Below are 18,651 nucleotides of genomic sequence, written 5' to 3'. Positions count from 1 at the left end.
GTTCATTATGGGACAGAGACGCTACTCATTACGCTAAACCAACAATAAGCCCTGCTGCCTTGATTATATTGTGTTACCCCTTGCTAAAAACGTTAATCGTAGATAATTATGTTATTAATAGAAATTTAATTATAACAAATTGTACGAAGAACAACCCATTTTGGGTGGATATTCAGTATGTCGCTGCCTTCAAATAGCCTACTCTCATAATACGCTCGTTACAATAATTCTTTTGCCATGAATATGATGTTTCTCATTATTTTATTGGAACGAATCACACAACTAACAACGGGTTTTCCAGTGATTCTCAATTTGCTGGTGCTCAGAAACGTCATATATACATATAGACTTGAAATGAATGCCAATATGGCGCCTCACAACTCTGTACTGAATGGAGACGGCGTGCATGTGACGTAGGTGGCGTTGTGCCATCTCATTGGTCAACGCTCAGACAGACGCTCAGAATATCTGACATGCCAGATATTCCTCTGCACGTTCAGAAAGACTCCCGAACATGCTATTCCACACTATGATGTCAGAAACTCGGCACGCTCAACGTTCGGATGCACAGTCCGTGTGCCGACAGCTTTACCCTCTCCCTTAAAACCCACATCCTTTCGTCTTTCCCTCTCCTTTCCTCTTTCCTGATGAGGCAACAGTTTGTTGCAAAAGCTTGAATTTTGTGTGTGTGTTTGTGTTTGTGTGTCTATCGACCTGTCAGCGCTTTCGTTTGGTAAGTCACATCATCTTTGTTTTTAAATATATTTTTCCCACATGGAATGTTAAAACAAAGATGATGTGACTTACCATACAAAAGCGCTGGCAGGTCGATAGACACACAAACACACACAAAATTCAAGCTTTCGCAACAAACTGTTGCCTCATCAGGAAAGAGGGAAGGAGAGGGAAAGACGAAAGGATGTGGGTTTTAAGGGAGAGGGTAAGGAGTCATTCCAATCCTGGGAGTGGAAAGACTTACCTTGGGGAAAAAAGGACAGGTATACACTTGCGTGCGCGCACACACACACACACACATCCATCCACACATATACAGACACAAGCAGACATATTTAAAGATAAAGAGTTTGTCTTTAAATATGTCTGCTTGTGAGATGTCTGCTTGTGTGTGTATATGTGTGGATGGATATGTGTGTGTGTGAGAGTGTATACCCGTCCTTTTTTCCCCCTAAGGTAAGTCTTTCCGCTCCCGGGATTGGAATGACTCCTTACCCTCTCCCTTAAAACCCACAGCCTTTCGTCTTTCCCTCTCCTTGCCTCTTTCCTGATGAGCCAACAGTTTGTTGCGAAGGCTTGAATTTTGTGTGTATGTTTGTGTTTGTTTGTGTGTCTATCGACGTGCCAGCGCTTTCGTTTGGTTGGTCGCATCATCTTATATATAATTTTTGTTTCTGCAGGGAAGGTCAGAGCAACACAATTTCTATTGTGTGGGGACAATTCTTATTCGGTACAGTTATCATTCCGTCCAATAAATGTTGCTGCTTTAGTCCATATGATAGTGTGGGTACGAGGGACATTTTGAGTTGGCTGATCTTAGAACCTAGCAGAAATTTTCCAATCCTGTGTATCTATTGTAGCATATGGCACAGTTTGAAAGCTTTCAGTATTCTGTTTCCATTCTCTCCTCTGTGAGGAAACAGTGTTACCCAAGTACTATAAGTTGTCTACCATACTTGTCTTCTCATCTGCAGCTCTTAGAGAGACTGTTTTACCGTTCATATTCTACAACAAATCACTTGTCATGGTTTTGCAGATTTTATGGCCAATTTTTCTGAATTCTTCTATATCTACCAGGTGTACCGGTATGAAATGAGCGTTTTTTGTGAAAATGAAACACTAATTTTGAATTGAAAAGTAAAAACATTTTATTCAAAGTACTGACCATTGCTTTCTATACATTTTGACCACCTTTCTGGCAATTTGTGGACACCACACCAATAGAAATGTTCGTCTTTTGAAGCAAACCAAGCAGACACCCAATTTTCGACTTCTTCGTAGGAATCGAAGTGTTCCTCAGCCAATGCGTGTCCCATTGATGACAACAAATGGTAGTCGGCAGGGGCCAAGGTTGGTGAATATGTTGGGTGGGGTAGCAGCTCCCAGTCAAGTGTTTTGATTGTATCCTGAACCAGTTTTGATTTGTGTGCAGGTGCATTGTCGTGTAAAAAAATTACTTTGCCATGTCTTCTGGCCCATTCTGTTGTTGTTGTTGGTATTTTTTTTTTTTTTTTTTTTTCCCCCCCTTCGATCAATGCATAGGTAAAATAGATCATTTGTTGTCTGTAGCGATTAGTATTCACAGTTTCACCGGGTTTTAGAAGCTCACGATACACCACACCTTTCTGATCCCACCAAACACAGAGCATTGTCTTCTTGCCGAATCGATCTGGTTTTGCAGTCGATGTTGATGATTGTCCCGAATTAACCCATGGATTTTCCCGTTTAGGATTCTTAAAATAAATCCATTTTTCATCGACAGTAACAATTCGATGCAAAATTGATTTTCTTTCATGTCTTTGAAACAAAATTTGACAAATGGTTTTTCAGTTTTCCATCTGTCTTTCATTCAATTCATGTGGCACTCATTTTCCACACTTTTGGATCTTTCCCATAGCTTTCCAACGGTCAGAAATTGTTTGTTGTGCAACATTTAGCATTGCTGCCATTTGCTTCTGACTCAAGGTGTCATCTTCATCGAATATTGCTTGCAATTCGGCGTCTTCGAACTTTTTTGGTGGTCTTCCACATTCTTCATTTCTTACATCAAAATCATTATTTCTGAACTGTTGAAACCATCTTTTGCATGTTGCTTCTGGTAGAGCATGATCACCATATGCCTCGACAAGCATTCGATGTGACTCTGCAGCACTTTTTTTCAAATGAAAACAAAAAAATTAATGCTTTCCACAAATCATCACTTTCTGGTACAAAATTCGACATTGTTAACACGATGAAAACATATGATGTTGTTTGTTCCATGACTTGATGTATACTAAATATCTTTGACAGATGTCGTACCAACCAAAAAAAAAAAAAAAATTAAGGCTCGTTCACAACAAATGTTCCCTATCGACACATTTGTATCTTAACGCTCATTTCATACCGGTACACCTGGTAAAACCACAGCTATGTGAACACTCCACAAGCAACTGCACAATATGTGGTCACACAGTACATCAAATCAGTACTATCAGTTTTTTTTCTTACTCAAATTGCTTTAAGAGCATCTTGTACATCCTTATGAAGACCGTTGATATTTGTAACTCTTCCCTCCATGTTGTCTTTGCTGAGTCTAAATGCCAGCTCAGTTGTGAAGAGTTTTGGTTGGCTCCAATTATTCTCCTGCCACTTGGAAAATCTTTGTGTGTACAGAATACAGGCGTTCAGTGCTGCAGTTTATACCCCCTCTAAGAAAGGCCTTAGTGGCCACCTCCCGGTTCCTTTAGAGACTTGGTCCTTACCACCTCCTGCAATAGCTTCTCTGTCTGCCATGACTTGCTCAGCATTTCCACCTAGTTAGCAGTCTATTGGTAATTGACACAGTTGGATCGGTATCCGGGAGCTGCCAATGCACAACTTGGATGAATTTTTAGTGTCTACCGGGGATACTATCCTGGGGTGTAACAGAAGTGTGAAATTGTAGATTTTGCATCTGTGGGATAACAGAGTTCGGCTTTTGTAGTTAGTGTACTTGTTCCTGTCACCATTTTTTAAATAATGGAGTTAAGACTCCCTGTTTCCAGTCAATGGGTATTGCATTTTGTTTCCAATTTCTGTTAAGAATACAAACTTGTAGAGGCAACTCTTACCAGAAAGATATGTATTCATTATTTTCTTATTGTTACCAGTACTTAGAATAAAAGATAATTGTCTGTGTTTTAGTACATTGTGCTCCATGTTCCCATCAGCCATTTGAGATGGCCCAAGTTCTTAAGATGAGATATGATACATTGGACCAGATGTTATATTCAAAATGTTCTGAAGTTAGTGCCGCTCAACTTTTGGTGGTTCACCAGAAAATTCTAGCCCAGTCCTAGAAAAGTGCATTTCCAATGTTTTCATCTTCTTCTTTATTATCTTCTGATACATCTTCTGCTAGTTCATCTTCAACTTCACCTAATGTTGAGAAATGATCATACGGTATCGATGGGTGGGAGTCCCCACCAATTTGCAAGTCTTTTCAGTTGACCCTGCACTGGGCCATTTGGGTTTCAATGATGATGATGATATGGTGATGAGGACAACACAACACTAAGTCCCCACACAGAGAAAATCTCTAAGCCGACAGGAACCAAACCTCGGCCTGCTGCATGGAAGTCAGATGTGCTGACCACTCAGCTTGAGGGGGCAGACACCCAGTGATGTAATATGGTCTTTGTCGAGAGGTTCCATATGGTCATTCAATTCATTGTCAATGTCCCACCCATTTTCGTTGTTGCTGACATTGTAATTATCTAGAATTTCCAATATCACCTCCCTAAATGATCCATTGGTCATTTTTACTATCATCTTCATATTCTTGTGGGGCAACGATTATTCCATAAAATTTCAGGTGTGCAGCTGCATAAATTTATGCAACTGCAAGCCCAAAGTTTTATGGAATATTCTTACTATCAGTTGAAATATGGTCTCTTGTGATTCCAACTCAACAGTGAACATGTAATTAAACTACACAGTAGTAATCACAAACAGTAGATGATGGAATATGTTATTTGGGCTAAACAATGTATGTGTGGTAAAACTTGACTGTGGAAAAATTGAGTAATAATGATGAATGAGAAAAATATTTTCTACAACTTCATTTTTGACAAATAAGACATTTGAAACCAAGCAGTGTAGTCTCTCACCAACCCCCCCCCTCCCCCCCCCCCCCCGCCCATCCTAATATACCTCACCAATGACTATAAAAACAGAAGAATTGGGTCAGTCGTGAGTGTGAATACAGTTTCAATCATTTCAGGACAAAATCCCAAAATCACAGGTATATAGCTCTTCAGGCAAAATTATTGTATGGGAAAGTCATAATGCCCCGCTTGGTAATGCAAGGGTTTATGAAATCGTGAAAATGTATTTGTTTCACAAGTGTGTGTGTGTGTATGTGTGTGTGTGTGTGTGTGTGTGTGTGTGAGAGAGAGAGAGAGAGAGAGAGAGAGAGAGAGAGAGAGAGAGAGAGAACACTTTATTACTGTACTGTGTGTGTATTCTATTGTTTCAGATGGAAGCCGGGAAATTGAACATTTTAATGCAAATTTCATGTCAGCATGGAAAGATACGCACAATTATAAAATGTGGGTCAGTTCTGACCATTCTGCTATATGGGATGTGAACCCAGGCCATCCGTTTGCTGGACAACTTTCAGTTTCGGACATGAAGCTAAGGCTGTCACAGTTAGTATTACAAGGGATTGATTTTATGTTATTCTTAATTTAGAAAGTGACTCAAGTGAAAATCACAATGGTGTGATTCACTAAGGCTTACAAGCTAGTCTAGTGTAAAGAAGTTGGTTACGAAGAATGCTCTTTGATGTTTAGAGGCTGAGAAATGTCTTAAGACTTGTACTTTTTAATAATTGTTTATTTGTGTCACTGTGCATCCTGTTGTAAAGCTGACATTGAATTCAGGAAAAAAAGATTGTAGCATTTTCCGTCACAGATCTTGGGCTTAGCATTTTCCAGCAGCATGCTTTTTAAATTTTTCCGACCATTTTTTTTCCCAATCCCCGATTTCTGTTATAAAAGTAATTCTTTACTGTATAGTATGTATTATTTAAGAAGTGTGCTTTAACTGATTGTATAAACTTGTTGACCGAGCGAGGTGGCGTAGTGGTTAGCACACTGGACTCGCATTCAGGAGGACGACTGTTCAATCCAACGTCCGACCATCCTGATTTAGGTTTTCCGTGATTTTCCTAAATCCCTCCAAGCAAACGCCGGGATGGTTCCTTTAAAAGGGTACGGCCGACTCCTTTTCCCATCCCCACTCAGATGAGACCGATGACTTTGCTGTCTGGTCTCTTCCTGCAAACAACCCAACCCAACCCTACCCAACCCAACCCTATGAACTTGTTGTATTTAGTTATCTATTTAATTTTATTCAGAATATAATAGAGGGAAACATTCCACCCAGGAAAAATATATCCAAAAACAAAGATGATGTGACTTACCATACGAAAGCGCTGGCAGGTCGATAGACACACAAACACAATCATACACACAAAATTCTAGCTTTCGCAACCAATGGTTGCTTCGTCAGGAAAGAGGGAAGGAGAGGAGAAGATGAAAGGATGTGGGTTTTAAGGGAGAGGGTAAGGAGTCATTCCAATCCCGGGAGTGGAAAGACTTACCTTGGGGGGAAAAAAGGACAGGTATACACTCGCGTGCACACACACCCATATCCAACCACACATACACAGACACAAGCAGACATTTGACATGTGTGGTTGGATATGGGTGTGTGTGCGAGTGTATACCTGTCCTTTTTTCCCCCTAAGGTAAGTCTTTCCGCTCCCGGGATTGGAATGACTCCTTATCCTCTCCCTTAAAACCCACATCCTTTCATCTTCTCCTCTCCTTCCCTCTTTCCTGACGAAGCAACCATTGGTTGCGAAAGCTAGAATTTTGTGTGTATGATTGTGTTTGTTTGTGTGTCTATCGACCTGCCAGCGCTTTCGTATGGTAAGTCACATCATCTTTGTTTTTAGATATAATTTTATTCAGAGATTTTTATTTAGTTTGATTCCCTCGTAGAAATTACTGTTTTGAAACTTTCTAAAATTTCACTTGCTATACGTAAGTTTAATTGTGCTCTTGTTTTATGTGAATGAATAGAGGTGTTAGTGTAATAACTACTGATGGATTGATCAATGTACTAACATGGTGCTGTTAGAATCCCCAACACTTTAAACAGAGTTATACAGTGAGCCCAGTTATTGATTTCAGTTGTTATTCATTTGGCACTTTTCTGTATTTAGACACTGTGACCACAGTTTGTGCACTTGAATCCCAAAATTAAAACAATACCATCACCAAGGACTGAGTGCACATAGGAATAATATGTGACTGAGACACTTGCTTTTACAAACTGCTCTCAGGAACCTAAGGGCATAACATGCTATTGACATTATCTTCAGTAGTATCTTTGTGTGTTCATTTGATTTCAACTGAAAGTCAATATTCATCCCTAAAATTTTGTATGTTACACAATTTATGGAATTGTCATCTACATCTAATGTGAAAGTATTATTTTCCCACTGCAGACTGATATCAATGCTGTTTGTTTTCTTTATATTCAGTGTTAATTGAACATTGACTTGTAAGCATCCCTGAGGGTTTCATTTTTGTTCTGATCAAGAATTTTGATGTGTTATCGGTAATTGCAGTATTGCTGTCATCAACAAAGAGAATGTTTTCTCCATGCATGACATTATCTAGAAACTCTTTGATATATGTATTTCAGAGCAGAGGTATTCAAGTGGTTCATTTCTGTTACAGTACATTCTCCCATATAGCCACAGTGACTGTTAATATTCTCAGATTACCTATTGCGTCTGTTACAAATTTTAGATGCTAGAATGTATGTTCTTTGAAACAAAAAGATTATACCATCCCAATAGTTTCTTATATGTCATCATTCTTTGGACCTGCAAAACATAACAGTACATCTACATATACTCATTGGACTATGGGAAAACAGCAGAATCAAAGTGTTTGAAATGTGATGGTACTGAGGGATGCTAAAGATTAATTTGACAGATATGAAATGAGGTTTCCAGCAGAATTGGGTGGAGAGATACAATGAATGGAAAACATCATGGATGGATGACATTAAATGTAACCATAAAAATACCTTTAGTCTTGTCTTTAAAATTTCAGTAATTTAGGACAAATTCAAGACTCTTTGTTACTTGTCAGTGTAATAAGTAATCTCAGAATTGTCTTGCAACTGGCTATGTGTTATTCGCTTTGCCATCAACACATTTATTCCTTGGAAGTATTGTCAGCTGCAGCTTATTAAAAGCTTCAGATGGGCAGGCTCTTACTTGCAGTTGAAGTGTATTCATTTGTTTGGTAACAGTTAACAGGAGCTGGATACTGCAGAGTACTTACTAGTTCCGCTGCATGTGAATATAGCATGAATAGCAAAATGAAGTTTAGTAATTTTACAGTCCGTTTTGTGTGGTTTTCAACAGTGAATAAAATGCAAAAGTCCGGTTACTTGTGGGGATGATGTTCTGTAAGGCACAAAAGAATCAAGAGTGCATAGTGTGATATATGTGGCCAAACATTATGTTTTGGAACTGCTGTGAATAATGTGAGAGAGCGTTTGAAGAGAAGGCATCAGACTGTAAATTTATAAGTTCACGGTCAGAGTATGGCAACTGAATTGTCGTAACTATACAATCCGCAGTCTCAAAACTCTTATCCGAACATTATTGATTGCCAGTCACATTTCAGTGATGTCATTCTGCAAAAAAGGGGGGGGGGCGGTGGAAGGGGGGAGAAACACTGCTGATAGTGAAAAAACTGTTCCTAGCTTAGGGAACTATTAGTTTCTTCCTCAGGTTGGAAAAGAGTATAGGTTGTAGGTTGGGTAGATTACCGATCACACACTTTAACTTGGCCCCTGTGTGGAGGGAAAGCGTGCGATTGGCTCGTAGCACATTGGCTGCCTTCTCCTCTCAGTGCAGCCAGCTTATAAAAGAAATGAATGTGCAGCAGGTTAATGCATTGCAGAAGTCACACAAAAAGAAGCATCACTCTAACTTCGAGTAATTGAAAATGGCATCTTATTGCTAGAAAATAACTATTACATCTGTAAACTGTAAGGTGTTGATAGGTAGAAGTACTTCCACTACTATTTTCCGTGACCATCTAAGGTTGGTAATGAGTGAAAACATTATGGAACTGCACAAAGTCAGCCAACATCCACCGATTAGGAAAGGGCCGAGTTAAAGTGTGTGATCAGTAGACAAGAAAGGGCAGGCCATGCTGATACCAAGATGAGAAGGACCCACCTGTTGTGATGGTGAAGGGAACATTCATAATGTGTTTCCAGCCTGTCTCAGTTGTTAAAGACAAAAGGTTTTTGTCGATAGCTTGAATCAGACATATTGTTTGCCGAGCAGGAAACCAATTTGTGGAAATATGAGGATTTTTGTAACTCCACTCTGTTTTGCTACAGTGTTTATTTTGCAGAAAAAATGAAAATGATTTCTGAGCAGTTCTATCTTTCTGATAATGATGTGATTGTAAGCATTGATAAGGCATCAAATATTAAAAATTCAAAAACAAATGAAGGTCTGTGGAACCAGTTTGGATATTTCAGTCATCCGCTGAATCTAATTCTGCTAGATGCTTTGAAAGAATCTAGACTTATAATACAGAAGATAAAATCAGTGGGTAATTACTTCAAGCTGAGTACGTCAGGCACAAGAAACTTACTGGAGTTAAGAAAAAGCTGGATCGGAACCCAAAAACACCCATTTAAGCTGATTCAACTTATATTTAGCAACTCAGAAAACTGAGGGGTGCTGTGAAAACATTTGTGGTGCTAATAAACAAAGACAATTCCAGTTTTATTGGGGAATAGTGAACAGTGTGTAAAGAACTGAGTGAAATGTTGAGACAAAAGAAGTAACTGTGTAGATGATTGGAGAACAGTATGGGACTAATAGTCACAATCTTGTAGATGTTTGCAAGAAAATATAAAATTGAAACTTCTCTCCAGTGGTGCAGAATGCATATAGTCAGTTACACAAAGGATTGATAATACAAATCAGAGACTAAATGTAATAAAACAGTTGAGATGTCTGTGGTGATGAGGAAATTAAATAACTAAACCAAGAAGAAACTGTCAGTTTATACACTGGATAGATCTGATGTAATGAGATGGTATATTACTGGGAGCAATCTTAAAGCTATTAAGGTACCTCATTTGGCAAGGACAAGGAGCATAGGTATTTTATCTTATCAGTTGTTTACCAGCTATAATTTTCAGTATTTCATAAAAAATAAAGCACCAAATAAATATTTTCAGCCATAATTTCTATATAGCATTTGATGCACAGTTTATGTTATGCAAAGATACCTGCAGTTACTCTTGCATTGCATTTTTTAATGTATTTTCTTATTTTCCTTCCTTTTTCACATAGCACAATGCAGAACACGGAAGGAGGTCGTAAACTGAATCAAGCAATGGCATCCACTGGGCGCGCTGTGGCGACGACTGGCAGAGCAGTTGGTGAGTGAGTGCTTATTTTCTGTACTCTGGGTGCTGCCCCAAGGAGAGTGTAACAGAAAATTAGTGCAGCAGAAACATGATGGACGTTGTGAAATCAGAATAAATGGAATAAATAGTGTTATTTATCTGTTTCAGAGAAATATCTGTCCTATCCATGTGTAAAATTTTTTGGTGTTGAGGCTGTGTTACAATGGAGTTAAACTTGAGATTTTGAAGAAATTCACCTTTTCTTTTCATCAGCAGCTGACTGACAGCTGGACTGATGGACATGTCAGTTTAGTGTAAGATGGATGGACAGAGCTGAGTCATCCAGTATACAGAAAACCAGCACATGCAGATATTTATTTTTGTATGAAAGGAGTTTCTACTGCCCTGCCTAAAAGAATTCTGGCCTAAGTGGATCAGTCTGCAGAGCTCAGACTGTTTTAGATTGCAGTAATGTGCAGCCTGAATTAAAATATTTGATATACGCATTTCTGTAGAACAGATAAGTATCACACCAATTTAGATCTGCATTCACCAGTACAAGAAGGTTCTGACCCATTCAGCGAATGGAAAAAGATAGTCTTCTGTACTACTCTACGTTGTTAGAACATGGTTAATGTTTACTCACACTGGTGATAACATAGAGACAGATGAACAGGTGATTTTGGAGGTAAAAGACAGCGGAGGTCATGAAGTGAATAAATAACAAAAAAAAAAAAAAAGTCCAGAGCACAGCAAAGTTGCCTTTAAAAAAAGCAACATTCCAGAGAGTAGTCCAAATCACAAATTGAAATCAGGCAAGGTTAACATTCTGCTGTTCAAAGGCGTGTAACTAGAGGCTTCAGTGACTATTGGCAAGCTGGCCAGCAATAGACACGCTGTGGTATTTAGTGGCAGACCTTTACAGAAGGCGGCACCATCTCACATGCTTGCAAGGCAGCTGTGCCCCTCACAGATGCGAGCTTCGGCTGTCGCTTGGAGCCCTAGTATCTGTCACATGTTCTCTCTGTTGATATTTGGTCTAGATAGGGAATCCAAATCAGCATCAGGTACTAAAGATACTCCAACAGGATTTCTTCCTTTCTGTGGAGCAACCTCAAGCAAAATTAGGATACACACTTGTGTAGTCCCAGGTTTACGTGCCAAGTTTTGCTACTGGAAACACACTGACGAATACCTCCGCACTAGCTACTTGTAGCAGTAGTTATGTGGACCGCTTGGCCCGAATATTGGAGCCTGCCAGAGCTGTCTCGGGGACAGATAATGAATGCCTCATCTGATAAGTGTCGGATGCCAGGCTCTCATTGCGAACCAGAGTGAGGTGCGCAGCTGAGCACCCAGACAGCACATGATGGTTGGTGAGGTCTGTATTCTGTCCACTGCAGAAAATTTGAGAATTGCTGTCTCCAGCAAGATATGGCCTTGATTTGAGAATCTCTCTTGTTTACAGTGTGGCATGTGAGTGTAGGACAGACAACAGGCAATGTCTTTGAGTGCCCTACTGAATATAAAATTCATATCAAGTTTATAAACTTGGAAATGTAATCGGTAACAGAGTTTAGTCTTATGAAAGAACATAAAATATTTCAAGATAAGGATCTTACTTCATGCTTTATCTTAACATGAAAACAGCTGTAGAAGGTCCGATGTGAACTAATAAATGTAACAAACAGTGGCTATATTGGAACCCACAACCAGTTGCTAGACATAGAGCATTCAGAGAAAAACAGATGAAAGGGGTGGCCTCGATTCTCTTCCACTTCATATTCTGTTCCAGTGGGGATTTCCCACATTTACACATGTAACCATCACCACTAAGCGATGTCACTCTATCAGTAAATAAGTCACACACATCAGTCAGCTCCTGCAGAAGAAGCGAGAGTTTTAACTGGAAGCTAACACAGATTGAACACAGATAATTTTAGATGGCATCAGGATCATGATTAAGTGACATATTATTGTGTGACAAGAAATATGCAGGAGGTGCCTAGTAAAAAGACATTATGGGGAAAAAACTCAAAATGTGGATGAAATTTATCATTAGTTACCCAATGAAATCGATCATTACTAAAAAAAATAACTGTCCTCTAAGGTTTTCTTTGCCTATTGTTACTTTCTCAGCACACGGTTCACTAAAGGTTCAAGAGTTCTGGCACATATCGTAAACATTCAATAGTATGTATACTGCCATTCCAGAGGATAAAAAGGAACATTTCCTCTAAAGTCAAAAGCATTTCAATTGGGCCCAGAAACTAGTAAAAGAATGACAGGCTGTTAGGTGGCAGTCTTTAGCCTTATGAGGCTTGTGACAGGTGATGCAGTTGTGATGGGCTAAGTGACACTGATTAGGAACTTGTTACAAAATGCAAAGATACTTGAAAGTGATCAGTGCCTGGAGCATATATTGGCAGCTGATTCTATACATAAATAGGTATAATGTTTGCAAATACATCCAATATCATCTTTCACTCGGACCTCAGTCACTGGAATTGATCACAATTGTTAATTATCGAGGAGTTTGTCTTGAGGAAGGCAGATACCAGATTTATATTTACTGTAGGAATCCTAAGGAAGTGAGATTCACCCACAGAAGAGGTCACTTAGAAAACAATTGTTTGATCAGTTCTTGAGTATTGCCAATCAGTTTGGACCCTTACCAAGCTACTTTAATAGCAGCAACATAAAAGATTCAAACAAGAGATGCAGGATCCATCACGTATTTTAATCAGCACAAGTGAGGGAATTTTAGCAGGAAAGATGATTCTAGTAGTCCAAATTCAAAAATTATTTGATACACTTACTGCTTCTTCCAACATAATCTCGTGTAATGATTATGACAATAAAATTGCAGAAATTCAGATCCCTTCTGACGGCTGCAGTCAGTTTTTCAATCTATGTACCACCTGTGAATGGACTAGCAGCAGAAGGGAAGGGGGAGGGAAGCGTTGTTGATATGAGACTGGTGCACAGTGAACTCTCTGCCACAGACTGTACAGTTGCTTACAGAGTACAGAAATGGATGTAGAACATTGTGGAAAGAGATAAATGTAAATACATTAAGTTGCTTGCCCCCACTGAAGTTATGTTACTTTCCGTTGTGGATTTTCCCTGTTGAAGTTAAGAGTTAGGTGCTCAAGCAGTGTGTGGGATCTTGGTGTGTGGACAAAAACGTTTGTGACATCGTCCTTGTAGATATGGAAATATGTGGTGTCTCCATCTGCAGACAATGAACTGTGTAGAAGAAATGTTACGCGCATTGCAGCAACAAGTTACAAATTATTCACTTATTTCGTGGGCGTCTGAGCTCAAACTGCTATTTATTAGGTGTTCCACTACTTTTAGACACAACTTGGCTGTGTTGCTGTAGTTGGTTTGCAGCTTAAGATGTAAGCATACTTTGTTTCATGGGCAGATGTACCTTAAAATCATATTAGTTTCTTGATTTGTCTTTGCTAAGACGCTGTTAATTTTCCGTGTCACTCCATTAATGTATACCCACACTGTCCTTTTCCCTCTTCCTAGCCGGCCGCGGTGGTCTAGCGGTTCTAGGCGCTCAGTCCGGAACCGCGCGACTGCTACGGTCGCAGGTTCGAATCCTGCCTCGGGCATGGATGTGTGTGATGTCCTTAGGTTAGTTAGGTTTAAGTAGTTCTAAGTTCTAGGGGACTGATGACCACAGATGTTAAGTCCCATAGTGCTCAGAGCCATTTGAACCCTCTTCCTATGTTACACTCCAGTGTGTGAAAAATGTGACTTCCCCTGCTGCCTTCCCCATACCCCCCCCCTCCCCTCACCGCCGCTCCCCATCTCCCTTCACCCCACCCAAACTCCTTTCGCCTCTCACTAACATAACCAAAACAACTCCTCACCCAATTGGGCTACAGTGCCGGGACATTGCAGCTGTGCATGTGTCTGTGTGTGCTTTCATTAGTCTGTTCACTTTGAAGGAGGATGCCACCTAAAGTGTTAGTGACAATTTCAGTCTTTTTGCTAATCAATGACAGGCAACTGTAACACGTTTTATAAGAGCCTGCTGGAAATAAAGATCTGCTAAGTGAATCTCTTTATTGTGCTACCAGTATCCATCTACACATCATCATCATGTCACAAAACATCACCATAGGATAATAAGTATAAGCTATCATAATTTTGATGATTACTATTCCATCTAAAGCTTAAAATAGTGAAGGTAAGATCCACTTGCAACTTTCTGTGTTTGAAATCCGAGTGTTCTTTTTCAACCATGTGACTTGTCTTTGACTTCACTGGTAATGTCAAGCAGTGGAAAATTGAGGATGGAATAATGACAATATCATGAAAAGGATAAGGACTATGTTGGTGAGAGCTAAGGACCGGCAGAATTTGAACAGATCGAGGTCATTGTGGAGAGGGCTGCAGCCGGAGATGGTTAATCTTACGGGAAGGCCATTTGGGGGTTGCATGAGTCAAGCAGCAATGCAGGAACAGTATGTGGGACAGAGTTCTGGCAGGGGATAAGGAAGCTTTTTTTATATTGGCACAGATGGAAGGAGCAAGGATTGTGGTAGAGGATAAAAACACGTAAAAATACATAAATAACATAAAAATATGTGCGAAAAAATTCACAAAAATACACCAAAATACACGGAAAAAACCATAAAATAATAATAATAATATTATTATTCACTTGTAATCTTATTTATAATCCTTTTTGGTTTAATTATTGCAATGTACCATAGAAGGCCAGCCTTCTCTGCTTTATTGTGGCGGAGATGTTTCAAAACTTTTGATGTGATTCATTGGTTGACCTCCAATGAAATGAGAAGTCCTCAGCTTTTATTTTTTCCCTCAGGATCTCTTAAAGAGATTTTCTTTTTACCCTGTTTCCGAGAGTCCGTTTCTGGCAGTTCTCTGCTGCATGTAGACATTTAGATTTTGCTACTGTACAGTGTTTGAATTTGATGTGTTATGCTACGGATTTGTAAGTGTTTAGGTTTGTAAGTGTTCAATCATAGTCTGAATTTTGTCTGGCTCTTTCATCGACTGCTTCCTCCTCATTGAAGACCCTGATGAGAATCATTCTGACCATTATTTGTATTTCACACAGGACTCGTTAGTATCATAGAAATAAACTATTGCCAGAGTGTCAGCCCCAGTGTTTCGGTTTTATAGGAGGCGCCCTGTCCCAAGCGCGAGGTGCTCTCTCCAGCTGGTGGAGCACACTGACAACTGCCCCTCCGGGTGGCAGCACAGCAGCCAGCTCTGCCTCTGATGAAGGCGAGGGGACCTGTGAGGGCAGCACAGGTGCCGTCGACGAGGCTGCAGACGCCCTGCAGACACCCGGTTCAGCGACTGACATGCACAGGTCGCCCACGGTGGAGCAGCCAGCGCCCTCCACCACCACTGTTAACTAGTGCCATGGCTGAGGTGAGTCTTCCACGAGACACAGAAGCTGAAGTACCTCCAAATCTGTATGACAGGTGGCCTTTTCTTTGTTAATACATAAAATTTTAATCGTCACCTCCAAAAATTATTTAATAAATTTTTTGTTCATTTACACATACATGTCTGCAGCCCTGGTACACGTGTGCTTGCAAACAAATACAAAATTAACTACGCAGCTTTTTTTAAACAAGTGCTGTTCCAACTGAGCTACCCAAGCACGACTAATGACCCATCCTCACAGCTTTGTTTCCACCAGTACCTCATCTCTTACCTTCCAAACTTCACAGAAGCTCTCCTGTGAAACTTGCAAAAGTAGCACTCTGAAAGAATATAGTTTTCAATCCAGCACACAATTTTAATCTGCCAGGAAGTTTCATATAGGAGCACGCTACACTGCAGAGTGAAAATCTGATTCTGGAAACGTCACCCAAGCTGTGGCTAAGCCATGTCTTCGATATATCCTTTCTTCCAGGAGTGCCACTCCTGCAAATTTCACAGGAAAGCTTCTGTGAAGTTTGGAGGGTAGGAGACAAGGTACTGGTGGAAGTAAAGCTGTGAGGATGGGTCATGAGTTGTGCTCGGGTAGTCCAGTCGGTAGAGCACTTGTCCACGAAAGGCAAAGGTCCCGAGTTCGATTCTCGGTCTGGCACGCAGTTTTAATGCGCCAGGAAGTTTCGTATCAGCACATACTCCACTGCAGAGTGAAAAATCTCATTCTATAAAAGCTTGAGACTCGAAAGCAGCATTTTTTTGTTAAATTGATATAAGAGTCTTCATTAACCATTGACAGTGGAGTAGCATTGGTCATTAAATAAACAGGTGGTGGTAAGAATATTTTGATAGGAAAGGTTAATTAAATTAAATGCTTCTGCTTTATCAATGTTGTTAAAAAAAATCAAGATTGCTTATTTTAAAAAAAATCTGTTACTTTGTAGAATTGATGTTCCAACAGCCAATCATAAATCTTAACTTGAAAAATATTGTAAGTCAAGGACCAAGTTTATCAAAAAGGTTTATGTACCGTATTCATCGAGTACAAGACAGTTTTTTCCCCAGAGTTTGTTATTTGAAAAATACAAGGTTGTCCTACATTCACAGATTAAACTGTTGTCCCGGAGGTCATTATTTTTACACCATGTACTATGTTAACTGTGGGATTGTCTTACATTTAGAGATGAAGCTTTGGCAGTTGAGGTCACGCACAGATTTAATTTGAAGAATTCAGAAGGGTAGGAGGGTGAGCAGTGAACTGTGGCACCAGCTAGCCAAGCACTGGAAGGAATGGCGAGGAGGAGAGTGGTCAGCAGGCAGCAAGTTTCATCGCACTGCCAACTGTGGCAATGAATACTGCCCATCTCGGCTTCTTATGAACGTGCCTAAACAGTAGCAGAAATGGAATTGACTTTAAAACTGGAAAAAAAACCTTGGCAATAGTATGTGCTTCTACAGGAGAGAAATTAATGCTAACAAAAAGTGTTCACAAAGACCACCTGAAATATGGCACAACAAATGAAACACGAGCTGCAACAGTTGTTGCATCCCACCAGCCTTGTATAAAGGTGTGGCCTGCATGGCAGAGTGAGTGGTAGAAAGTCTCCTAGGATATTTAGGAGAGGTGATGTCGGAGTGGAGATGACACGTAAGCGAATAAGGGTGCAAACACTTCCAATACAATTTAAGAACACTTTATTTTTCAATAATTCAACCTTACTCCCTTCCCAAGTACTGCCTTCTGCTATCAAAGACGAGTGCTTTGCTAACGACATGTTCTGATGATACCATTAAATACTCGAATTGAGATAAGAGATGAGTGTGAGACAGTGCTCATTCCTTGCTGTACACAACCAATTATTCTTCATTGCGATTAGTGCAGCTAGACACTAGGAGACATGTATGAGGTGGCACTTGTTCCTTTGTATATTATCTTTTGCTACCTTGAGAGATAAGCTCTACAGAGCTTGTTCTTTACTAACAGGTAGTAAACTCAATGTAAGAGCTGTGGCTGGATATTTACTGGAAAAACTGTGCCTACCTCAAATGTGTACAGTCTTCTCACAGTTTACTGCAGCATCATTGAACTGTCACTTTACAGTGTCAATTCTCAAGGACTCGCATGATATCTCATGATTACTGTGGCAACTGACTCGCTAACACTCTTAGTGCTTAACTCGTCTGCTGCTGCCGAGACTGCCATTTATAGATCGCTTTTTCAGGGCCTTGGAGCACTTTCCCCTGGCAATTTTGCTTTTTCCTGCTTTCATTAAAGATCCTTTCAGTGAGCTAAATCTTTCCAGAAGCTTCTCAAATCTCCTTGAACAGTCCGGAAATGCCCCACGTGGGTCAGGACTTTCCGTTTTCGCCTCTGTCAACTGGCTGTGGGTATTTCAGTTGCTTACCACATTTTGTCACCCGGCAGTGACCGCGACTGCGACTGTGTACCACTTTCACCTGGTGTGTGCTAACCGTTGCACTTGCTTCTTGCTTGCTTTTTTTCATGGTGGCCGTCTGCAGTGTCTCTTCATGCCTGTGCCTTACTACTACAGCCAAGAGACCCTTCTTATATCAATAACTCAGTAACACTGGATCTCTTTTATTAATAATCTTGGCAGTTGTGACACAGTGGTGCTAAATATGCACTCCGCTGTAACACTGTTTATTTTCAAGGTTAGCAACAGTGTTAAACTGAAGTGCAGATGGATCTGATAGTTCACAGTTCACAATAGGTTCACACAGACGATACTAATTTTAAGTTGATGCTGATTCTTAAAGCAGAGGCCACAAACAACTGTGCAGCAGAAAGAAAATTTGGTGTCACAGAACTAATGTTCATTGGTGGTGTCAGATGAAGAATAATTTGAAAAAGACCAGTTCTACATTCTACACACTAAACTTCCAGGGGACTGAACCAGGGAAGGTTTCACGAATTGGAGCTGCTGGTTGCTCAATATGTGCAACAGAAACACAGTGATTGCTTCCCAATTACTC

The 18,651-nt window shown here is 40.1% G+C and overlaps 1 protein-coding gene across 1 annotated transcript in view; it reads left to right on the top strand.

Annotated features, from left to right (window-relative positions):
* LOC126253402 (late secretory pathway protein AVL9 homolog) overlaps window positions 1–18,651 on the top strand; it is a 125,890-nt gene that overhangs the window by 94,374 nt on the left and 12,865 nt on the right. Inside the window, exons 8-10 of the mRNA XM_049954702.1 lie at window positions 5,234–5,405; window positions 10,169–10,257; window positions 15,394–15,648. Coding sequence (XP_049810659.1) covers window positions 5,234–5,405; window positions 10,169–10,257; window positions 15,394–15,635 — 503 coding nt within the window. The 3' untranslated portion in view covers window positions 15,636–15,648. The remainder of the gene's footprint in view (window positions 1–5,233; window positions 5,406–10,168; window positions 10,258–15,393; window positions 15,649–18,651) is intronic.

This window comes from Schistocerca nitens, chromosome 4 (assembly GCF_023898315.1).
Source record: "Schistocerca nitens isolate TAMUIC-IGC-003100 chromosome 4, iqSchNite1.1, whole genome shotgun sequence".
In the NCBI taxonomy this organism is placed as follows: domain Eukaryota; kingdom Metazoa; phylum Arthropoda; class Insecta; order Orthoptera; family Acrididae; genus Schistocerca; species Schistocerca nitens.
Note: the sequence above shows the minus strand (reverse complement) of the source record. Positions and strands in the feature narration are given on the sequence as shown.